General features: G+C 52.4%; 1 protein-coding gene across 3 annotated transcripts in view; it reads left to right on the plus strand.

Annotated features, from left to right (window-relative positions):
- Window positions 1-14,149, plus strand: part of MAG (myelin associated glycoprotein) — a 21,178-nt gene extending 7,029 nt beyond the window's left edge. For 2 of the 3 annotated variants that reach the window (XM_011947891.1, XM_011947899.1), the window contains exons 6-11: window positions 141-398; window positions 2,441-2,701; window positions 10,190-10,477; window positions 10,880-10,976; window positions 12,262-12,361; window positions 13,632-14,149. In XM_011947891.1, coding sequence (XP_011803281.1) covers window positions 141-398; window positions 2,441-2,701; window positions 10,190-10,477; window positions 10,880-10,976; window positions 12,262-12,361; window positions 13,632-13,796 — 1,169 coding nt within the window. In that variant the 3' untranslated portion in view covers window positions 13,797-14,149. Of the gene's footprint in view, window positions 1-140; window positions 399-2,440; window positions 2,702-10,189; window positions 10,478-10,879; window positions 10,977-12,261; window positions 12,362-12,704; window positions 12,750-13,631 lie in introns of all 3 variants that reach the window. The other variant, XM_011947903.1, reaches the window with a different exon arrangement.
- Window positions 14,150-24,762: the final 10,613 nt, after the last annotated feature.

Genomic DNA, 24,762 nt, shown 5'->3' on the forward strand with positions numbered 1-24,762 from the left:
GAACCAGGCAGTCCCGGGGTGGGGCCAAGGCTGAGGGCGGGGCCGGGCAGTTTTGGAAGCTGGGCCGGGCTGGCGGGGAGAGGGCACCGGGCCGGGTCCCCAGCACCTGCTCACTAACCTCGCTGTGTCGCGGGCCTCAGACCCCCCGGTGATTGTGGAGATGAACTCCTCAGTGGAAGCCATCGAGGGCTCCCACGTGAGCCTGCTCTGTGGGGCTGACAGCAACCCGCCGCCGCTGCTGACCTGGATGCGGGACGGGACGGTGCTCCGGGAGGCCGTGGCCGAGAGCCTGCTCCTGGAGCTGGAGGAGGTGACCCCCGCCGAGGACGGCGTCTACGCCTGCCTGGCCGAGAATGCCTATGGCCAGGACAACCGCACCGTGGGGCTCAGTGTCATGTGTGAGTGGCCTGCCCTGTGCGTCCACACGCCCACCTGCAGCCGAGAGATAAAGGGAAGAGGCCTCATCCAGGGCGAGCAGGGGCTGGACCCCGCAGGGGACCGGCCATAAACACAGTCGAGGCCAAGGTGGACAGGAGGGTTGCAGGTCAATCTGTACCTTCATTCTTTGCACAAGAATCTGGGGAACACCTGCTCTGCCTCACCCTCCTTCCCAGGATAAGACCCAGGCCTGCCTCCTAGGGAAGCCTGTTAGCTGCAGCTTCCTGAGGGCAGCTCCTGGCTGTTCTGGGACTTGGTGTGGGCCTGGCCCCAGAAAATTTTACTTTACAAAATTTTTTTGGAGACAAGGTCTTGCTCTGTTGCCCAGACTGATATGCAGTGGTGCCGTCATAGCACCCCTTGCCCTCAAACTCCTGGGCTCAAGCAAGCCTCCCACCCCAGCCTCCCGAGCAGCTGGGCCTACAGGTGTGCACCACCAAACGCCGGGCTAATTTTTAAATTGTTTTGTGAAGTTAGGATCTTGCTACATTGCCCAGGCTGGTCTCAAACTCCTGGGCTCAAACGAGCCTCCCACCTCAGCCTGCTGCACTGCTGGGCCTACAGGCAGGAGCCACCACACCCAGCCAATTTTTCTATTTTTTTGTAGAGACAGAGAATCGATATGTTCCCTGGCCTGCTCTTAAACTTCTGGGCTCAAGTGATCCTCCCGCCTCAGCCTCCCAAAGTGCTGGGATTACAAGCGTGAGCCACTGTGCCTGGCCAGGAATCCGCATTTTTAAATGAATTCAATTGTAGTTCTAATGAGAGGGTTGAGGGGACTTCAGGCCTCATCCAGCCCCTTGTATGCAAATTTATATTATTGGGCCTGCAGGAAGGGAGCTGGTCAGAAGAGGATTCTTAGCTGAGAACCAAGGAGAGACCATTCATTCTTTCATTCATTCATTCACAAATGTGTATTGAGGCAAAGTGCCCAGCACTGGGGATATTAACAATGACAGCCCCAGCCAACATTTGCTCCATAGCTCCTGCAAGCCTTTTTTTTTTTTTTTTTTTTTGAGACAGAGTCTCGCTCTGTCACCAGGCTGAAGTGCAATGGCGTAATCTTGGCTCACTGCAACCTCTCACTTCCTGGTTCAAGCAATTCTCCTGCCTCAGCTTCCCGAGTAGCCAGGATTGCAGGTGCACACCACCACACCTGGCTAATTTTTGTATTTTTAGTAGAGACAGGGTTTCACCATGTTGGCCAGGATAATCTCAAACTCCTGACCTCGTGATCTGCCTTCCTTGGCCTCCCAAAGTGTTGGGATTACAGGCATGAGCCAGCGAACTCTGCCTAATTTTTGCATTTTTAGTAGAGATGGGGTTTCACCATATTGGTCAGGCTGGTCTCGATCTCCTGACCTCAGGGGACCCGCCCGCCTCAGCTTCCCAAAGTGCTGAAATTACAGGTATGAACCTCCATGCCTGGCCTCCTGCGTGCTTTTGACATGCCCTTTTCCCCCCAGTATTCCCATGGCTGGCTCTGCCCACCTCCTAGGCTCACTGAAGCCTTCCCCCATCATCCTATCCCAAACTGTAACTACCCTGATTTTCCATACCCTCAGCCCCTTTATTTTTCTCTACACACTTCTTCCCATCTTACAAAGTATATATTTTATTTAATTACATCTGCTCTTTCCACATGGGCCTTGTTCAAGCTAGAGCAATGCCTGTCACTCAGCAGGTTCTCAGTGAATGTTGGATGATCGCCCCTATGAAGGTGGAACTATTATAAAGCCCATTTTCCAGATGAGAAAAGTGAAGCCCAGAGAGGTTAAGACGTGGGCCCACACACAACTGGGCAGGGGTAGAGTCGGGATCTGAAGACAAGCACTCTGGCTACAGAGCTGCTGTTCTTGGAAACGAGATAGCCCGGACTGGGGTCACCTGAGCCTTCCTGAACTGGTGTGCTAGGTTTGGGGTGGGATCTGGGGTCCTATCTGGGGGTGGCTGGCAGAAACACCTACTGGGTTCTGACCATCAGTCCTGTCCCACTCCACAGATGCACCCTGGAAGCCAACAGTGAACGGGACAGTGGTGGCCGTAGAGGGGGAGACAGTCTCTATCTTGTGCTCTACACAGAGCAACCCCGACCCTATTCTCACCATCTTCAAGGAGAAGCAGATCCTGGCCACAGTCATCTACGAGAGCGAGCTGCAGCTGGAGCTGCCGGCCGTGTCACCCGAGGATGATGGAGAGTACTGGTGTGTGGCTGAGAACCAGTATGGCCAGAGGGCCACTGCCTTCAACCTGTCTGTGGAGTGTGAGTACCTTCCGCTCCCCTTCAACCTGTCTGCGGAGTGTGAGTACCTTCCGCTCCCCTTCAACCTGTCTGTGGAGTGTGAGTAACTTCCGCTCCCCTATGCCGGGGACGGATGGTTCTGTGCAGGACACCAGGGTTACTGTGGGTGCCCACGCATCCCAATCAGTGTTGGCTTTGCCTGTCCTCTGGAGAGACAAGGAGGGGAGGGCAGGGAAGCTGAATTCACAGCAGGAATATAAAATTCCATCTGAGAATACTGTGTTCCCACATCCAGAGGTGGGCTTTTTTTTTTTTTTTTTTTTTTTGAGACAGCGTCTTGCTCTGTCACCCAGGCTGGAGTGCAGTGGCGCGATCTCCGCTCACTGCAATTGCTGCCTCCTGGGTTCAAGCAATTTTCCTGCCCCAGCCTCCTGAGAAGCTGGAATTACAGGCACCAGCCACCACACCTGGCTAACTTTTGTATTTTTAGTAGAGACAGGATTTTGCCATGTTGGCCTGGCTTGTCTCGAACCCCTGACCTCAGATGATCTGCCCGCCTCAGTCTCCCAAAGTCCTAGGATTACAAGCGTGAGCCAACGCGTCCAGCCTGGGGTGGACTTTTGACCAATGACATTTCTGGATCCTGTGGCTACTGCCCCTCTGCATTAACCAAAACAATGACCACGATCTCTAACCTGTGTAGAGTGTCGCTATGTACCAGGCACTGTTGGAAGCGCTGTACAGCAACCCACTCATTTCATCCTCATGACATCTTCAGGAGGGAGGTTCTATTACTGTTCCCCTGTTTACGGGGAAGGAAGCTGAGACCCAGAGAGGTTATGCCACTTGCCTAAGTCCCCGCAGCCAGGAAATGGCAGAATTTGAGGTTTGAATCCAGGCAGTCTGGTTCTATTCTTCTTCCCTGCCCAAAGCTGAGCTCATCCTATGTTATGACAGCAGAATACATTGATGCGGTAGTTGTTATACACAAAAGGCTGTGCGGCTCTGTGAAAGGTGGAGGATAGGGCTGAGAAGACAACACGCTTATGAACAGGTAGAGAATAGCTGGAGAGATGACATAGATGCACATAAAAAGCTGCTGTCTTGGAAATGAAACTCACCATTGCACGGCTGGCCAGCGCCTCTGATCTCCTCACTATGGACTGTGCCACCATCTCCCACCACCCCTACCGCCACAGCCATCACTCCAGGTTGTAGCAGCCAAGTCACAGTTTTGACTCCCCTTCTTTAAGCAACTCCCTCTGGAATGTTGCCTTCCTGTTTCCATTTCCCCTGCTTCCCCCCAAGTTCCTGTTGGCTTCTAGCATTCCTCTCTAAACTTCACCTCTCTGGTCTTCACGATGCCCATAATGACACCTACCACACACATTTATCAGAAGGTTTGATGACATTCAACATGCAAAGAATTCAATGCAGTGTCTGCTACACAGTACATGCTCTGTGCTGTGTACATGGCGACAATCAGTACATGGCAGATATAGGTTAGTCCTGTGGGGCCACCTCTCGTGGCAAAGCCGTCCCTTCCCTGTTGACCTATAATCTTCGGGCACTTTCCCTCCTGGTTCTGTTCCCTGGCGGGGTTGATGTGATCCTGGTGCAGGGCTGCATGGTCCCCTGCTCCCTCCGTCTGTGCGTGCCATCCTGGGCCAGCTTCCCCCTCTGGTTGTCCCCTGTCCCCTGTTACACCCCACACCAGTGATTTTAAGTTTAAGAGTCAGAGAGAGGAGCTGATGGGAGCACTTGAGCAACCATGCAGCACCACCTCACATACATTTTCCGGTGGGGCGCACGTCTCTCCTTTATAGTAAGAGCAGCGGGCAGCAAGCATGCGTTAGGGGCCTGCCCTGGGCTAGACCTTGAATCCCCTACAGCTGTTTTCTGGCTCAGTTCTTTTTTCTTTTTTCTTTTTTTTTTTTTTTGAGACTGAGTCTCACTGTGTCGCCCAGGCTGGAGTGCAGGGGCACGATCTTGGCTCACTGCAACCTCTGCCTCCCAGGCTCAAGTGATTCTCCTGCCTCAGCCTCCCAACTAGCTGGGATTACAGGTGTGCACCACCATGCCCGGCTCATTTTTGTATTTTTAGTAGAGATGGGGTTTCTCCATGTTGCCCGGGCTGTTCTCCAACTCCTAGCCTCAAGTGATCCGCCTGCCTCAGCCTCCCAAAGTGCTGGGATTACAGGCGTGAGCCACCACACCCGACCTATCTGGCTCAGTTTCAATTCTAGGGTCACCCTGTGAAACAGAGGTGTGTTATCATTCTCCCCTTCACCAGGGAGAAAACTCCGGGGCGGAATTCCCTGAGGCCAGGCAGCTATAAAATTGGTCCGAGCCCGATACTTCCAGACTCCTGTCTGCCCCAGCTGTTTTTTTTTTTTTTTTTTTTTTAAACGGAGTCTCGCTCTGTCGCCCAGGCTGGAGTGCAGTGGCCAGATCTCAGATCTCAGCTCACTGCAAACCCCGCCTCCTGGGTTTACGCCATTCTCCTGCCTCAGCCTCCCGAGTAGCTGGGACCACAGGCGCCCGCCACGTCACCCGGCTAGTTTTTTTTTTTGTATTTTTTAGTAGAGACGGGGTTTCACCGTGTTAGCCAGGATGGTCTCAATCTCCTGACCTTGTGATCCGCCCGTCTCAGCCTCCCAAAGTGCTGGGATTACAGGCTTGAGCCACCGCGCCCAGCCTGCCCCAGCTGTTAAACCTCTGGCTGCCTCACCTCCCTCACAGCTCTTAGCACTCCAGGACTCAATCTGGCTTCTCTTGAAAATGAACACACAGGCAGATATGGAGTGTGCAAGCCTCACCCTGCTGGGGTTGAGGGGAGCAGTGGCCCTGTCCCCTGCCCCACCTGCCAGCTCCCCACTCTTCACCCAGGGCTGTGACAAAGTGCTTGCCCTTGGAGAGTGTGACCCTCAGGCTCCCTCCTCTGCACACAGTCAATGTTCCCTGGCACCAGGGCTCCAATGTTCACTGACAATGGTGGTGACCCTTGAGCAGGGCCTTCTGTCCTACCTGCCAACCTCAGAGCCCTGAATGGCACGGGGCATGTAGGAAGCGTGCAAACTTGCCGAGTGCCTGAGATGTCTAGGGAACTAGCTTGAGTACGTTGCACGTATTGACCTATTCTGTTCTTACAACCATGTGACTGGAGGGAGGATACCATTCTTCACCCCAGTTTAATAGAAGGAAACAGAAGTTTGACTGGCATCCAGTCCCAATAGGGCTGAACAGACCTGGGCCAGAATCCCAGCTCTGTCCCCATCCTCCTGCATGAGCTCAGGCAAGTGACTTCAGTTTTGCAACCCTTAGCAAGGGTTCATAACAGTATCTTACCACAAAGATGGCTGTGAGAACTAAGAGAATTAGGCTGGGCACGGTGGCCCATGCCTGTAATCCCAGCACTTTGGGAGGCTGAGACAGTTGGATCACTTGAGGCCAGGAGTTCGAGACCAACCTGGCCAACTTGACAAAACCCCATCTCTACTAAAAATACAAAAATTAGCCAGGCGTGATGGCACAAACCTGTAGTCCCAGCTACTCAGGAGGCTGATGCAGGAGAATCGTTTGAGCCTGCGGGGGGTGGAGGTTGCAGTGAGCTGAGATAGAGCCAGTGTACTCCAGCCTGGATGACAGAGCAAGACTCTGTCCCACCCCTCCACTGCCCCCGAAAAAAAGAAGAACTAAGAGAACAATACTGAGTGTTCATAGTGCTACATACTCTGTGGATATTGGATGCCATCATCTTTCTCACTGATTTTTCCTTTGGACTCCAGGTTAAATACTTGTGTGTGTTCTGCTGCTGAGGTTTTGCTCATGGGACCCCTCAGCTGGAATGGTTCTGTCTATCTACCCAAGAGTACTTTGGTGGGATGTTAGTGTTTTTATTTTATTTTTTAAGCGTATTTATTATTACTATTATTTTTTAGAGACAGGGTCTTGCCCTGTTGCCCAGGCTGGAATGCAATGGTTTGTCCACTGCTCACTGCAGCCTCAACCTCCTGGGCTCAACTGTTTCTCACACTTCAGCCTCCTGAGTAGCTGGGACTATAGGCACGCATCACTATGCCCAGTTAATGTTTTAATTTTTTGTAGAGATGGGGTCTTGTTCTGTTGCCCAGGCTGGTCTCAAACTCCTGGGCTCAAGTGATCCTCCTGCCTTGGCCTCCCAGAGTGCTGGAGTGACAGGTGTGAGCCACCACGCCCGGATGGGATGTTAAGTGTTTACAACACACTTGTGCGCCTATCTTCGGAGTCTGGTAGCCCCTTGTGAGTTACTGACTGTAACCCCCTGGTTTGCATAGATGAGAACTCCATCCCGTAGGTCCAGGAGGCTGAGTGGCCTCATCCAGCCAGTAGATGGCAGAGCTGGGATTCAAGCCAAATCCATCCCATTGCAAACTCCTCATTCTTTGTACCTTTGTCTTTGAGGTTTGTCTAGAGTCCCATAACAGTTTCCGCAGCTTCACAGGTTGCCTGCAAAGGTACTAAGCACGTGCATCAGCAGGGTATCGGCGTTCCGCCAACATCCAGGTCGGACACTTTGTCACCAGAGCACCAGTGATGCTGTCTTGAGTGGAAGTGCTTTGAAAAAGTTTTAGGTCTGTCCGTTCAGGTTCGCTGTTATTAATGTACTCTATGGTGTGTTAGCTGGTTAACGCTATAGCAAGCATATTGCATCTCTGCCCGAAGAGGACTTTTTATTTAGTAGACTTAGAGACGTATGCACAGAGGTTCCCATCCCTACTGTAAATCCATGTGCCCGTGTGACTCTCACCACCGTTACCGGCACATTCTTTTTGCTGGAAATTGAAAATAGGTGGGGTAGGTGAGCCAAGGGTCTCTTGCCTGTGTGTAAGTGGGTTTTGGTAAGAACTCACTGAGAACCCGCGCTCCATCTAGAGCAAGCCAAGGAGGGTGCTAGACTCTCCGGCTGAGAAAGAGAACATAGTTTAAAAAGCAGCATTCAATGCTGGAATACAGTTTCGTATTTTGGTACAAAAATTAGCCGGGCATCACCACGCCCGTGCAGTCCCAGCTACTGAAGAGGCTGAGGCAGGACAATCACTTGAACCTGGAACACAGAGGTTGCCATGAGCTGAGATCGCGCCGCTGCACTCCAGCCTGGGCGACAGAGAGAGACTCCGTCTGAAAAAAATCATAGTAATAATAATAATAATAATTTCCTATTTTGGAAAATGAAAAAAATGGCTACCAGTACTATTTTTGTAATCCAGTGGCAGCAAAGCAAAGCTCAACCAAGTGACTTTGGGTGGAGGGTGGTGTTTGGTGCTAGTGGCAGAAGGGAATCCCATGGGTGAGGGAGGGCCAGGGTTCAAGGAGGCTTTAGGGGAGGAAGTGGGGGGGGGGCATCTGCAGCGGGGACTGAAAGGAAGGAGCAGAGGCTGGAAGCCAGAAAGGCAGGGATAGTCTGAACCTGTGTGAGTCCCAAAGGTCTGGGGAGGCCGGGGGCTGGGAGAGTTCCATAGTTCCTCCCTTCTACGTGTGAGGCCCAGAGTGGAGATGGAGCAAGCCCCTGTCTTGATGGAAACAGGGGGCCCTTTATATCAGTGTGTGATGCAGGGAGGGTGAGTGCTGGGGAGGAGAACTGAGTTAGGCAGGGAGTGAATGACGCATGGAGCGAGGTGTAGCTTCCCTGGGTGGTCAGAGAAGGAGATGCTGCGTGGGTAGAGGCTGACGTGGAGTGAGGGAGGGCGTTCCACAGGCAACTGATGGAAGCATTCCAGGTTGAGGGAGAAACACACAGATCCTGGAGTGGCAGAAAGCTCCACGATTTTGAGACACAGCAAGGAACCGGTGTGGCTGGAAGGGACTAAGCCAGGGGGAGAGAAGGAGAGAGCATGTGGTCAGGCAGGACCTGAGGGGCCTTGTAGATGAAAGACTTTGTATTTTGGGCTGGGCACAGTGGCTTGCACCTTATAATCCCAGCACTTTGGGAGGCCAAGGCAGGAAGATTGCTTGAGCTCAGGAGTTCAAGACCAGCATGGGGAATATAGCAAGACCCTGTCTCTACAAAAACAAACAAAAACCCTCCAGTAACTGTCATGAGTAAGATGGATTTACCGTCCCCTGCAGTTCTGAACATAAAGCTTTAAAATCAAAAGGCTTTTTGCAATTTTGGCAACACCCTGATTTGACAGCAAAATCTGGCTAAAGAACACAAGGCTGTTTGTAATCTGTACTGATTTCATTTAGGGTGAATATTCGTACTTTTTTGCTGTATATATTACATTGAACTATGTGAAATTTTTCTGCATGTCAAAAATGGTCAAATGTGGCTGGGTGCGGTGGCTCATGCCTGTAATCCCAGCACTTTGGGAGGCTGAGGCGGGAGGATCGCTAGAGGCCAGGAGTGCAAATGAGCTATAGTACTGCCGCTGCACTTCAGCCTAGGCGACAGGGCCAGACCCTGTCTCAAAACGATAAAAAATAAAGGATTTGTATTTTAGGTGAATCGCGGAGCAACAGAAGGAGGGTTTTGAGCAGAGTGCTGTGATCTGATTTATGTATTTCAAGGTGAATGAGGTTAGAGAGAGTGAAAGAACCAGGGCCCAGGAGAAACAGCCCATCCCTGTGACATAGAGCTCTGTCCGGGCCGAACCTGAGGCTAGAGTCGCCTCAAAAGCGGCACCAGAAGAATCGCCCCAAGAGAGCACCCCAAACCATCCCAAAATGAGGCCACTTGGGATTCCAAAGAGAGAGGCACTAAACACCAGGTGATCACCAGTCCAAAGCATTTGGGAGGGGAACTGGCACGGTGCTACAGTGAGAGAAAGGGAGGTTCTACCCAGATATGTCTGTGAGGGTCAGGGTATGGGTTTACATGAGGGTTTAAGGAATTTGGCCCAGGGCTGGGTCTGGTTTCTTTCATTCTTTCATTTTTGTTGTTGTTTGGGTTTTTTTGAGACAGCATCTCATTCTGTCACCCAGGCGGGAGTGCAGTGGTGAGATCTCAGCTCACTACAACCTCTGCCTCTCAGACCCAAATGATTCTCCTGCCTCAGCCTCCCGAGTAGCTGGGACTACAGGTGTGCACCACCACACTTGGCTAATTTTGTGTTTTTAGTAGAGACAGGGTTTCACTATCTTGGCCAGGATCTCGAACTCCTGACCTCAGGTGATCCATCCACTTTTCGGCCTCACAAAGTGCTAAGATTACAGCTGTGACCCACTGTGCCCGGCCTCTTTCAGTGTTTTGAGCAACAATCTAAACACCTTTATCAGTGCCTGGGAATGTTCAAGGCCCCTGGCATGGGTTAGTGAAGCTTGCAGTGAAAACAGGCAGCCGGCGGGGTCGTAGTGAGGTCAAGGCACTCTCAGTCAGGACAGAGAAAAAAGGAGGGGGAAATTGGAGGGCCCTACATGAAGCTACCGCCCCCATCCTTGGCCACGCTGGCCTTGCCTTGAGCCAAGGAGTCTCCCAGGCCGGGCCTCGTTGGTTTCTGGTCACCTTCAGTCCTGATTTTGCCTCTGCAGTCGCTCCTGTGCTCCTCCTGGAGTCCCACTGTGCGGCAGCCCGAGACACGGTGCAGTGCCTGTGCGTGGTGAAGTCCAACCCGGAGCCATCCGTGGCCTTTGAGCTGCCGTCGCGCAATGTGACCGTGAACGAGAGCGAGCGGGAGTTCGTGTACTCGGAGCGCAGTGGCCTGGTGCTCACCAGCATCCTCACGCTGCGGGGGCAGGCCCAGGCCCCGCCCCGCGTCATCTGCACCGCGAGGAACCTCTATGGCGCCAAGAGCCTGGAGCTGCCCTTCCAGGGAGCCCGTGAGTGGCATGGACTTGGGGTGGGAGCCACAGGAGGGAGCGGGCTCCTCACAGGAGGGAGCGGGCTCCTCTTGGATCCAAGCTCCCAAGGCTGACCAACAGCCACAGAGCATGGGCTATGCAGATTGAGAAAAAGGTCAAATTCTCCCTTTCTGGTTGAGAGGAGAAGCCGCCCTGAGTTTGCCCCGAGTTTGCTCGGACCTTTGAGGTATGAGCCCCTCCCCAGGGCCTCTCCAGCACAAAAGGGATTGCCCTGGCGCCAGGAGCCTCCGTGCCAGTCAGTGCAGGGATGCCCCGGCTGCGTGAATACATTGACTGTCACCCCAGCACGTCTCCAAAGTTCTCAAGTGTTGTCACCACCACCCATAGCCCTAAGGGCGCCTGGGTCTTCTCTGTCCTCAGATCGACTGATGTGGGCCAAGATCGGGCCTGTGGGCGCTGTGGTCGCCTTTGCCATCCTGATTGCCATCGTCTGCTACATTACCCAGACACGCAGGAAGTGAGTGCCAGCCGGGGCTGATCTGGGGATGATCCAAAAAGGGGACCTGGTGGGAGATGGAGGCCTGGAGTGGGCGGGGGAAGGCAGCACCATAAGTGTAGAGAAGGCAGATTCTGCTCTGGGAATGTTCAGCTGGACAGAGGAGAGAGGGTTCCTGTTAATTCCAGCTCCTGCTGGTCAGGAGCACACCAGGGCCAGGGCTGAGTCCTTTACACACATCATTTGAAACCTGTTTCCCCACATTCTATTTTGACGGCCTTCCTATCTCCAGGAACTCTCCCCTGCACACTCTAGTGTGGTGGGGAAAGCCCAGTTACTCCCTACAGCCACAGCAGCAGGTCCACTTGACGCCAGAAGCCCCAAAGATTACACACATCTGTGGCAAAAAATATATGCCTTGGCCAGGTGCATTGGCTCACACCTGTTATCCCGTACTTTAGGAGGCCAAGGCAGAAGGATTGCTTGAGGCCAGAAATCTGACACTAGCCTGGGCAACACAGCAACACCACATCTCTAAAAAATAATTTTTTTTTGATTAGCCAGGCATGGTGGCACACACCTGTAGTCCCAGCTACTTGGGAGGCCGAGGTGGAAGGATTGCTTGAGCTTGGGAATTAGAGGCCTGCCTGGGCAACATAGGGAGACCCCATCTACAAAAAAATGAAAAAATTAGCTAGGCATAGTGGCACCTGCCTGTGGTCCCAGCTACTCCGGAGGCTGAGGAGGGAAGATCGCTTGAGCCTGGTAGGTTGAGGCTGTAGTGAGCTATGATTTCACCATTGTACTCCAGTCTAGGTGACAAAGAGAGACCCTGTCTCTAAAAACAAACAAACAAGCAAGCAAGCAAGCAAACAAACAAACAGACAGAAAGCCTCTCCAGCCCCAACCACAGCTACCTGGCCCAGTTGAACTGCAGCCGTGTTTATTCCTTGTGGCACACACACATCAGCTGTCCTGAGAAATAAATTCACCTCTCTGCTCCACATCCTGGCGGCAAGAGGGGCAGACAGACCCAGAACCTATGAGGGGGAACCTGGAGAATCCAGACGGGGCTCCTGAAAAACAGCAGAGTCCAGTGGCCAGGTGGCTCATCCCCAGCTGGGCAGGGGCCGCAGAGGTGGGAAGGATGGGCTGTGTGGGCAGGAGAGGCTGGTTCTGAAAGGGCTGCTTGCCACATCTTAGAGATGGGTGGGAGAACTCTGAGGTCCCCCGAGCCAAACTCCTAAAACACATGGGGGTGCAGAAAGGGAGGGCAGAGGGAGGTCTGACGAGTCCTGCCCTACAGAAAGAACGTGACAGAGAGCCCCAGCTTCTCGGCAGGGGACAACCCTCCCGTCCTGTTCAGCAGCGACTTCCGCATCTCTGGGGCACCAGAGAAGTACGAGGTAAGGACCGGAGCCCTGCAGCACCAGGCTGGCCTGGGAACCTGGATACCAGGATCACCGAGGGCCTGGGAGGGGTCTGGGAGGCCAAGGGGCAGGGGAGTGGGGTGGCCTCTCAGAGGAGGAGAGGAAGGACATTCCAGGGCTGGGTTGGACCTGGAGGCTGGGGAGGCAGTGCCCAGGCTGAAGCTGTGTAGGGGGCGATGGGACGTGGGCCCCAAGGAACCCCTCCCTCTCCGGAGGCAGTGCCCAGGCTGAAGCTGTGTAGGGGGCGATGGGACGTGGGGCCCAAGGAACCCCTCCCTCTCCCTGCCTACGTCTGTGACTGCATTTCCTTCTCCAATAGTCCAAAGAGGTCTCTATCCTGGATTCTCACTGAGCGCCCCAGGAGGTAGGTTCCGGGGGCCTCAGTGTGCCCTCCTCTGGGCCCTCCTTGGGCCCTGGGGTTGGCGTGTATGTCCGTGTGTCCCTGTCAGGTGTCCAGGTGGTCTCTGGTGACGTTTGGGCCTGCCCGGCAGTGCTGGCCTTGTCTAGTCTGTCCTGTTGCAGCTCCCTTCTGTCTGTGGCCCCCGTCCTGTGTGTCCAAATTCCTGTGACTGGGGGGTGGGAAGCATGAGCGGAACCCACGTGTCACTTGCAGGACCTCCCAGATTGAGGGGGAACCCATGCCGGATCCAAACATGGGGGATACGTACCAAACCAGGTATTTCCAGGAATTTGGAAAGATGGGGTCCCGACTAGGTGGCTTCCCAGCACTTTGAGAAGCTGAGGCAGTTGGATCACTTGAGGTCAGGAGTTCGAGACCAGCCAGGCCAACATGGTGAAACCCCATCTCTACTAAAAATACAAAAAGTTAGCCAGGCGTGTTGGCGGGCGCTTGTAATCCCAGCTACTCGGGAGGCTGAGGCAGGAGAATCGCTTGAACCCCAGAGGTGGAGGTTGCAGTGAGCCGAGATCAAGCCATTGCAATCCAGCCTGGGTCTCAAAAAAAAAAAAAGAAGAAGAAGAAGAAGAAGAAGAAGAAGAAAGCTTCCTGGATAAACTGAATTTGTAGGCAGATTTCAAGCTCAGCAATGATTAACACTGGCAGAAGCTCCAGAGTGGGACCCGGTGACCACGGGGCCTGTTGGGCCTGCGGTCCTTGAGAAAGGAGGTTGACACAGGGATTTATTTGGTACGGAACTCAGGAGCTCTGAGGGTGCAAACACTCTGGCCTCTGCATGGGGAAAAGGCAGGGAGCAGGACCCTGCTAATGGGTGATTTCCCCTCCTAGAGCGAGAGGCGCCTGGGATCTGAGAGGAGGCTGCTGGGCCTTCGGGGAGAACCCCCAGAGCTGGACCTGAGCTATTCTCACTCGGACCTGGGGAAACGGCCCACCAAGGACAGCTACACGCTGACGGAGGAGCTAGCTGAGTATGCTGAAATCCGGGTCAAGTGAAGGAGCTGGGGGCAGCCCGTGTGGCTGACCCCCCTCAGGACCCTCGCTGGCCCCCACTGGCTGCGGGCTCCCTTCCTCCCAAAAGTAGCGGGAGCTGGGGCAGGAGGGGAATGAGGCAGGTGACAGTGAGGTCCTGGGGACCTGACCTCCCCCTCCTTCCCAGCTGCCCCTCCCTGCCAGCACCCCCACGCCCTCATTACGGCTCCTCTCTAACCACCTTTACCCTCATCTGTCCAGAGAGGAGTTCTGTCTGTCCGTGTTATTTATTGCTACTTCCTGCCTGGTCTCCTGCCCCGACACCTGGCCCCGGGGCCTGTACAAAAGGGACATGAAATAAATGCCCCGAAGCCAAAGCCAGTCTAGATCCTGATGCTTTCTGACCCGTCTTTGGGCAGCCTGCCATCCCACTGTCTACAGAACGATGACAGAATTTCTCCTTGCCCTCGGCTGGGCCTGGTGTGCAGGCAAGTGGCCAGGGATTTTAGCCTTGAACCCAGGGCCAGTGGCCATTAAGTTGCTCCCACTCTGAGCTGGTAGCTGCGGGCTGGGTCTGGTTTGACTTCTGGGTGATTTCACATAAAAATCCTCATGCTGGTTTCTGTTGTAGTCAGATCAGTTGACAGCGCCAGGCTTGCACTTGCACGTGGCCATGACTTGTTGAAAGGGAGGGTCCTGTGCATTGACCACAGTCCCCACCACTCCCTATTGTTCCACACCTGGCCGGCTTCTTACACTGAGATTACCTCCTGGTCCTTGCAGCTTGGAGTGCGAGCCGCAGATCTAGGTCTCATGAGCCCATGTTGGTTTCACCCCCGTCTCTCATATTCATGCTGCAGTTTGCAGTGTCAGCAAATTTTACACATCCCTACATTCAGTTCGAGAAACATTAATTAAGCACCAGCTTTATACCAAGCACTTTCCAGTGGCTCAGGCTATCCTGAGAAGGGTCTCCGAGGACAACTCTGTGACAATGAGAATGCTGAGACTTAGGGAAGTTAGGTAATTTTCCCAGGGTCCCAGAGCTCGGAAATGGTGTGGCCAGGCCCTGGGGTCAATTCTTCTGATTCAAATGCACCTTTTTCCCTCCGTCCCTTCCTTCCTTCCTTCCTTTCTTTTTCTTTCTTTCTTTCTTTCTTTCTTTTTCTTTCTCTCTTTTGTTCTTTCTCCTTTCTTTTTTTGATGGAGTCTCACTCTATCACCCAAGCTGGAGTGCAGTAGTGTGATCTCGGCTCACTACAACCTCCGCCTCCTGGGTTCAAGCGATTCTCCTGCCTCAGCCTCCTGAGTAGCTGAGATCACAGGCACCCGCCACCACGTCCAGCTAATTTTTGTATCAATTGCACTTTTTCTATAATACCTGTGAGGAAGTAAAAAAGGGCCAGAGTGTCTGGTGTAAATGGGAGTAGTAACTAACAGTTGTTGAACACTTTCTATGATTCTACCCAGTTTGCGTTAATTAATCTCTGTTAACCTCATTTACCTTCCCTAACAACTATGAAATGGTTCTCAAAGTGTGGTCCCCAGGCAGCAGCATCAGCAGCACCCGGGAGCTTGTTAAAAAGGTGAATTTTCAGCCCCCACCCCAGACTTCAGGATTCAAAAACCCTGGGGTGGGGCCCAGGAATCTGTGTTTTGAGAAGTCCTTGGTGGATTCTGATGCATGTGCATGTTTGAGAACAAGCGACTGAAGCCCAGAGAAGTTACATCAGTTCCGCGGTCCCCAACTGTTAGCAGTGGAGCCCAGATATGAGCCCCGATCACCGGCTCCAGAGGCCACACTCCGATGCTGTGCTACACGGCTATCTTGGTGAGAACCAACAGCTGCTCACGGAGCCCGGGTGCTGGAGGAGCAGTAAGGTTAAGCTGTGGGCTGCAGGCAGTGAGGGCAGGGATTCCTATATGGCAGCTCTCCCTGGTTTTTGTTTTGTTTTTTGTTTGTTTTGAGATGGAGTCTCACTCTGTCATCCAGTCTGGAGTTTAGTGGCATGATCTCAGCTCACTGCACCCTCTGCCACCCAGATTCAAGCGATTCTTCTGCCTCAGCCTCCTGAGTAGCTGGGACTACAGGCGCGTGCCACCACACTCAGATAATTTTTGTATTTTTAGTAGAGACGAGGTTTCACCATGTTGGCCAGGCTGGTCTCGAACCCCTGACCTCAAGTGATCCACCCAACTCAGCCTCCCAAAGTGCTGGGATTACAGGCATGAGCCACCATGCCCGGCCTCTCCCTGCATTTTGAAGAAAGCAGAGGACACAGCACAAAGACCAAAAGAAAGGCCTAGAGGCAGGAATAAACAAACCAGATCGGGAGGGGAGGTGACATGGGGCTGCTTGGCTGGGACGGGAAGTCCACATGCAGGAGGAAAGGAGACATGTGTGGGGGCCGGGCTGTGGGCAGTGGGAAGGGAGGCACTCTGTGGGGCCTGTCCAAGCTGGCAGAGCGCATGCCCTTTCCTCACGGGGCTCACAGTCTTGCAGGGAGAAGGACATGAAAGAATCTCATGCACATATCAAACCACAACTGTGACACCTGCTCCCAAGGGATAGCTCAGAGTTTTTACAGCAGGGGTCCCCAGTGCTGTACTGCACACACTGATATTTGGTCTGTGGCCTGTTAGTGACTGGGCTGCACAGCAGGAGGTGAGCAGCCAGCGAGCAAGCATGACCGCCTGAGCTCCGCCTCCTGTCAGATCAGCAGCAGCTTTAGATTCTCGTAGCAGCACCAACCCTATCGTGAACTGTGCATGCGAGGGATCTAGGTTTCGCACTCACAGATCATGCCTGATGAACTGTCACTGTCTCCCATCACCCCCGGATGGGACCGTCTAGTTGCAGGGAAACAAGCTCAGGGCTCCCACTGATTCTACAAGATAGTGAGTTGTATACTTACTTCATTGTGTATCACAATGTAATAATAATAGAAATAAAGTGCACAATAAATGTAATGTGCTTGAATCATCCCCAGCTCCCTCCCCACTCTCAGGTCCATGGAAAAATTGTCTTCCATGAAACGGATCTCTGGTGCCAAAAAGGTTGGGGACCGCTGTTTTACAGCATAGAATCTAAGTGTGACTTAAGGTCTGAGGGGGCAGGGGAGGCTTCCCTATGGAAGGAAACTCACATATGTGTGAAGGCCCCAAGTGGGAACATGTTTAGCAAAACTGCAAAATTCGAGGAGCTGAAGCAAGGCCGGAGAGGCCTGAGATGGGGCTGGGGATGCACTCTCAGCAGCCGGGAGGGAAGCCTCTTCCAGATCCCCTGCATACATGCTCACCAGCCCTGCCCTGACACACCTGTCCCCTGACAACAGACCCTGGCTCCAGCAGGTCTGGCCTGGGAGGACTTCGCCCAGAGGAGCAGAACATTGTCAATAACCAGGGATCGGGGAGTAACCCCGCTCTGCCCAAAGTGCAGCCTGAGGGCCCCGGGAGCCACTGTGACGCTACTGTGTATGCTTCATTTAGTATGCGCCAGAACAACAGGAAACCAGAATGGCAAACCGGCTTCACATGAGGCTAAGTCAAAATAAATAAATAAATAAGAAAAAATCAATCAACTGAATTGATTTTTAAAATGTATTAAATAGGCCAGGTGCGGTGGCTCAAGCCTGTAATCCCAGCACTTTGGGAGGCTGAGACGGGCGGATCACGAGGTCAGGAGATCGAGACCATCCTGGCTAACACGGTGAAACCCCGTCTCTACTAAAAAATACAAAAAACTAGCCGGGCGAGGCGGCGGGCGCCTGTGGTCCCAGCTACTTGGGAGGCTGAGGCAGGAAAATGGCATAAACCCGGGAGGCGGAGCTTGCAGTGAGCTGAGATCCAGCCACTGCACTCCAGCCTGGGCGACAGAGCGAGACTCCTTCTTAAAAAATAAATAAATAAATAAAATAAAAATAAAATGTATTAAATAAACATGTTACAGGTGACTCATAGACAGGACAAAAGTCCTGAAGGTTATAGGCAAACCTCTAAAGTTTGGGAAACAATGAAGGAATTTAACACAAAGACCATCCTTAGGAGGGACCAGCACTCAACCATGGCGAACGTGTAGGACCGAGCCGGGCATGGTGGCTCATGCCTGTAATCCCAGCACTTTGGGAGGCTGAGGCTGGTGGATGGCTTCAGCCCAGGAGTTTGAGATCAGTCTCAGCAACATATCAAGACCCTGTCTCTACAAAAAATACAAAAATTAGGCAGGTACGGTGGCATGCGCCTGTAGTCCCACCTACGCGGGAGGCTGAGGTGGGAGGATCATTTGAGCCCAGGCGATGGAGTTTGCAGTGAGCCGAGACTGAAACATTGCACTGCAGCCTGGGCAACAGAGTGAGACCCTGTCTCAAAAAACAAACAAACAAACAAACAAGTAGGACCTGAACTCGAGTTCACTCTCTCAGACTTCCCCACCGAGTTCCTGGACCCCATCAGAACACCAGAATTCAACACATGCTCACTGAGCACCTCTGTGTGCCAGGCCTATGCTGGGCCCCAGGGTCACAGCAGTGCCCCCCAAAAATCACTCTCTGGCCTCCCAGAGCTGACATTCTGCAGAAGAGACAGACAACAATCAGAAAGACAAGCAAACACATGACCTCTGACAGTGAAGGAACCACAGAGGGGTGCAATGTCAGGCTGTGCTGGGTCAGGCTGCCATTTCAGAAAGAGAAGTTGTTTGACTTCAGACCGGAAGGAAGTGAGGGAAGGAGATCTGTGGGTTCCTGGGGAATGTGGGTCCAGGGAAGGCCAAAATCAAGTGCAAAGTCCCCTGGAGAGAATGTACTTGTTACGTTCGTGGAAAAAGAAGGAAAGAAGCAGGCTTGAGTGGAGCGATGGAGGTGGAGTGGTTGCCCAAGGAAGCTTGATTACACAGGGTCTTGTAGGCCACAGGCAGGACTGGGGCTTGTTTGTTTGTTTGTTTTGAGACAGTCTCGCTCTGTTGCCCAGGCTGGAGTGCAGTGGCACAATCTCAGCTCACTTCAGCCTCTGCCTCCCGGGTTCAAGCGATTCTCCTGCCTCAGCCTCCTGAGTAGTTGGGATTACAACAAGCATGTACCACCATGCCAGTCTAATTTTTATATTTTTAGTAGAGACTGGGTTTCACCATGTTAGCCAGGCTGGTCTTGAACTCCTGACCTCAGGTGATCCACCCACCTCAGCCTCCCGAAGTGCTGGGAGTACAGATGTGAGCCACCCCACCCAGCAGTGGAATTTAATTCTAGTTTTGTTTTGTTTTTTAGATGGAGTCTTGCTCTGTCGCTGAGGCCAGAGTGCAGTGGCGTGATCTCAGCTCACTGCAACTTCTGCCTCCCGGGTTCAAGTGATTCACCTGCCTCAGCCTCCCAAGTAGCTGGGATTACAGGCACCCACCACCACGCCTGGCTAATTTTTGTATTTTAATAGACACAGGGTCTCATCATGTTGGCCAGACTGGTCTCGAACTCCTGACCTCAAGTTATCTGCCTGCCTCCGCCTGCCAAAGTGCTGGGATTACAACTGTGAACCACCGTGCCCAGCCGGGAACTTGGGCTTTCAAAGAGCGCGTTGAGAAGCCGCTGGAGAAGTGAGCTCGGAGGGTGTGATGGAGGGCTTGAGGCCTCAGAGGCCCACGGGCAGCTGCGTGGATAGTGAACACAGGCTGCCAGTGGAGGCAGGGACGGGGCTGGGAGGCCCTGGCCATTGTCCAAGAGAGAGGAAGTGGAGATGGGGAGAGGGGTGGGGTCGGGACCCATTTTGGAGGAGGAAGTGGCAGGACTCACTTGAAGAGTCAAAGGTGACTCCAGCTGCTTCCTTAAGAGGTCGAAGAAAGCGCGAGGGGCAGGTTCAGTGGAGAACGCAAGAGTGACCCACTCCGGCCGAGTTCACGCCCAGGGAGGCCCTCAGGGACAGGGAAGACAGATGGCACCCCTCCCTGTGAAATGCCAAGCTGAGGAAGAATCAGAACACATGACACAGTGACTCAGAGAGATGGGGGCAGATGCTGAGATGAGGGCTGGCCGGGCAGGAGGGGAGGTGAGAAGGTCTCATGGCCTCACGTGCCAGGAGGGCTGGGCCACCATGTACGGGAGGGAGGACACCCAGGCACCGGGCCATGGTCATGACACGGGTCTCTTTGTCCCTCCTGGTCTGCCGACCTCCTGAGTCACTCCTGACGGAGATGACCGATCCATCCCTGGCCCGCCTCCCACCCTGTCCCTGGGACGGTGCCTGGGGCAGGCAGCTCCATTATCTTCCTTGATGAAAGAGCTCCCAGCAGCACTGGCCACTCCAGAGCCTCCTCCGCAGGTGGGTGATCATGCAAGGCTGGGCTCTTGCGACTAGCCAGGGGTGGAGATGCACTGCACTGCTTTCTAGGAGTTCAAGACCAGCCTAAGCAACACAGCAGACATTATATGTAGGAAAAAAATGTTTAAAAATAAGCTGGGCACAGGGGCGCATGCCTGTAGTCCCAGCTACTCAGGAGGCTGAAGCAGGAGGACCATTTGAGCCCAGGAGTTTGAGTCTGCAGTGAGCTGTGATTGCACCACTGCACGCCAGCCTGGGCAACAGAGTAAGACTTGGTCACTAAAAAAGAAAACAAAAGGTCGACTGTGGTGCTCATGCCTGTAATTCCACCACTTTGGGAGGCCGAGGCAGGCAGATCATCTAAGGTCAGGAGTCCAAGACCAGCCTGGCCAACATGGTGAAACCCCATCTCTACTAAAAATGCAAAAATTAGCCAAGCGTGGTGGTGCGCACCTATAGTCCCAGCTACTCAGAAAGCTGAGGCAGGAGAATTGCTTGGACCCGGGAGGCGGAGGTTGCAGTGAGCCGAGATTGCACCATTGCACTGCAGCCTGGGCGACAGAGCGAGTCTTGGTCTCAAAAAAAAAAAAACGGGAGAAGTAGCCAAGCCTCTTTCTTTCCCCACTCTTCTCGCTCTCAACTCCAGGCTGCTCCTTAAACAGAAGGTGACAACCTCACCTCGCAAATTTAAAAAAAAATTTCTTTTAATTTTGAAATAATTATCAGAGGAAGTTGCAAAGATAGAACAGAGAAGTCTGGTAGCAGCTGAGCCAAAGACCCCTTCCCACCCTGGAGCTCGATCTGCCTGGGGAGCGGGAAGGAAATGACAGTTTAGTCCCAAAGGGCCTCTCTGTGAAGCTCAGGCTGGGGCTGAGTAGCCAGAGGTGCGTGAATTAATGTCTGCAGGGAGTGCTGGGTCAGCAGGGTACGTGACAATGTCTGGAATAATGACGGCTCACTTTTACAGAGAGCCCGTTCCATAGCAGCCACCGTGCAAAGTGCTGTAAGGACTGGGGACCTGTCACACCACAGCCCTGAAGTTGTAACGGCAATCTTATTATCACCCCGGGAGGGGAAACCGACGGATGTCACAGCAAACACATGGCAGACCTGGGACTGGAACCCAGGTCTGTTGACCACATGCTTGTCATGGGATGTTCGGGTTGCTGAGTGTGTCGTGTGTGTGCTGTCGCCAGCCCTGTGAGGAAGGCACTATCATTGTTCCCATCTTACCGTCCTGGCCAGAGGTGGGGGGCTGAGGGGGACACAGCCAGGCAGGGAGTGGCCACCCAGGGCTCACAGGGACCCTGTTCGTTGCCTGCTTTCACTGCTTCCCTGGTAAGGGGGTGACAGTCAAGTCACCAGAAAAGACCAACGACCTGTTTGGAGGAACGGCAGGGAGGAAGAGTGAAAGCGCCGAGGCTGCATTCTCAGGAGTTGTGCTCCTCCTCCCTTGCCTTCTCCACGCAGCCCTTGGCCTCCAGAAATCAAGACACGTCCGCAGACCCATTGTCCAGCCCCCTCCTGTTACAAGACTATGAGCCACACCTGGCGCCGTGGCCAGCAGCAACCTCAGCTACTCCTTCTAGGTGAGGAGCAGGAATTCAAGTCCCAAAGGGTCCCCTGCCTGAGACCTTTGGGACCTGGCGACCTGGCCACCTGGCCTGGAGTCCCCCATTGAGATTGCTGGAATTAAAAAAATAAAAATTTACGGCCAGGTACGGTGACTGGCACCTGTAATCCCAGCATCTTGGAAGGCCGAGGAAGTGGATTGCTTGAGGCCAAGAGATGGAGACCAGAATGGGCAATGTAGAGAGACCCCGACTCAACAAAAAATAAAAAATAAATTAACGGGGCATGGTGGCTGATGCCTGTAGTTCTAGTTACTCAGGTGGCTGAGGATTGCTTGAGCCCACCTCAAGTTCAAGGCTGCAATGAGCTATGATCGCACCACTGCACTCCTTCCTGGGTGACAGAGGGAGACTCTGTCTTAAATTTCTTTTTTTAAAAAAATAAGTATAGATTCACAGACGTTGCAAAGATAGAACAGAGAAGTCTGGTGTGTGCTTCACCCAGCATCTCCTGGTGGTTACTTCGACTAAATCATTCAGGACAGTATCAAAACCAGGAATTTGACATTGGTATAATGTGTGTGTACGGTTCTGTCATTTTATCACATCTGGATGTATATAATGACAACTGCAGTCCAGATACAGAATTATTCTGTTACTACAAAGACCTCCCTTGTGCTACGCCCTTCATAGTCAAACACTTTCCCCCACCATCCCTAACTCCTGGCAACTTTTCATCTTCTCCACCTCTGTCATTCTGTCATTTCAAGAATGTTACGCTTGGGCGTGGTGGCTCACATCTGTAATCCCAGTGCTTTGGGAGGCTAAGGCAGGTGGATCACTTGAGGTCAGGAATTTGAGACCAGCCTGGCCAACATGGTGAAACCCCATCTCTACTAAAATACAAAAATTAGCCAGGCATGGTGTCAGGCAGCTACTCGGGAGGTTGCGGCAGAAGAATCACTTAAACCCGAGAGGCAGAGGTTGCGGTGAGCTGAGATCGAGCCACTGCACTCCAACCTGGGGGACAAGGGTGAAACTCCATCTCAAAAAACAAACAAACAAAAAGAATGTTATAACACATGTGATCCTTGGAGACGCTTTTTTCACTCTCTGTACTGCTCTTCAGAATCGTCCAAGTTGTTTCCTGTATCCTCTTCATATCTCATTCATTTTTATTGCTGCGTAGTACTCCATGGCATGGATGTAGCATAATCTGTTAAGCCACTCACCTAGTGAAGGACGCATTGGTTGTTTCCAGTTTTTGGTTTTGTTTTGTTTTTTTTCTTGAGATGGAGTCTCGCTCTTGTTGCCCAGGCGCTATCTCTGCTTACTGCAACCTCCACCTCCCAGGTTCAAGCAATTCTCCTGCCTCAACCTCCTGAGTAGCTTGTGTTAGAAATGCTTGTTTTTTGGTCCTGTAAAGAAATAACACTTGAATATAAATTTCATTTCTTTAGCAAGGCTAATTTTACTTTCTGCAGAAAGGGTATACTCGCTGGCGGTTTTGCTCCAAAAGTACACCGAACAAAGGAGACAGGGTCATTTGTAATTTGACACATCTGCTTTACTGCTGTGTCTGGTTTCTATTGGCTGGAACGGGACCTCACATTCTGTATTTGTCCTGATTGGCTAGCAACTTAGAACTTTTTAAAAGAGGCAAAGGCAGAGGAGAACAAAAAGAAGGAGGAAGTAACTTGTGGAATGCTGAGAAAGGTAAAAACATTTCTACATAAGGAAGAGGAACAGGCTATGACTTAATGCTTTCTTGAACTAGTATAAGCATGCTAGGGCAAATATTTAGGCTAAATTGTGGGAGTTAAGAACATAAAGTACATTGATTTTTTTATTTTTATTTTTTAATTTAATTTAATTTTTTTTTTTGAGACAGAGTCTCGCTCTGTCACCCAGGCTGGAGTGCAGTGGCCAGATCTCAGCTCACTGCAAGCTCCGCCCCCCGGGTTTTTACGCCATTCTCCTGCCTCAGCCTCCCGAGTAGCTGGGACTACAGGCGCCCGCCACCTCGCCCTGCTAGTTTTTTGTATTTTTTAGTAGAGACGTGGTTTCACCGTATTAGCCAGGATGGTCTCGATCTCCTGACCTCGTGATCCGCCCATCTCGGCCTCCCAAAGTGCTGGGATTACAGGCTTGAGCCACCGCGCCCGGCTATTTATTCTTAATTAGATGGGGAGGAGAGTCTCTGAAGAGGAACTTCGACTTTACTTTTTACACTGGGATTACCGGCATGTACCACCACACCCAGCTTATTTTGTATTTTTAGCACAGACAGGATTTCACCATGTTGGCCAGGCTGGTCTCGAACTCCTGACCTCAGGGGATCGCCCTCCTTGGCCTCACAAAATGCTGGGATTACTCCCGACCTCAGGTGATCGCCCACTTTGGCCTCCCAAAGTGCTGAGATTACAGGTGTGAGCCACTGCGCCTGGCCTGCTTCCAGTTTTTGGCTATTACAAATAAAGCTGCTGTGAATAATTAATTGTGTGCAGGTTTTTGTGTGGACATACGTTTTCGTTTCTTGGGGATAAAATGCTCAGGAGTGCAATTCAGTTGCTGGGCCATCTGGTAGGTATATTTTGTTTAGTTTTTCAGGAAACTGACACACTGTTTTCCAGAGTAGCTGGACCATTTTGCATTCCCACCGGTCATGTGTGAATGATTCAAGTTCACGGCATCCTCACCAGTGTTTGGTGTTGTCATTATTGGTTTTTTAATTTTAGCTGTTCTAAAGCGGTATCTTGTCATGGGTTTCAATTTGCATTTCACTAATGGCTGGTGATGTGGGACATCTTTTCATGTACTTATTTGCCTTCTATATACCTTCTTCAGGGACATGTGTTATCATGTCTTTTGCCTATTTTCTAATTGGACTGGTTTTTATTTATTTATTTATTTAGAGACAGAGTCTCCCTCTGTCGCCCAGGCTGGAGTGCAGTGGCGGGATCTCGGCTCACTGCAACCTCTGCCTCCCGGGCTCAGGTGACTCTCCTGCCTCAGCTTCCTGAGTAGCTGGGATTACAGGTGCACACCACCATGCCCTGCTAATTTTTGTATTTTTAGTAGAGATGGGGTTTTGCCATGTTGGCCAGGCTGGT

This window comes from Colobus angolensis, unplaced genomic scaffold, assembly GCF_000951035.1.
Source record: "Colobus angolensis palliatus isolate OR3802 unplaced genomic scaffold, Cang.pa_1.0 Scaffold107, whole genome shotgun sequence".
Lineage (NCBI taxonomy): Eukaryota > Metazoa > Chordata > Mammalia > Primates > Cercopithecidae > Colobus > Colobus angolensis.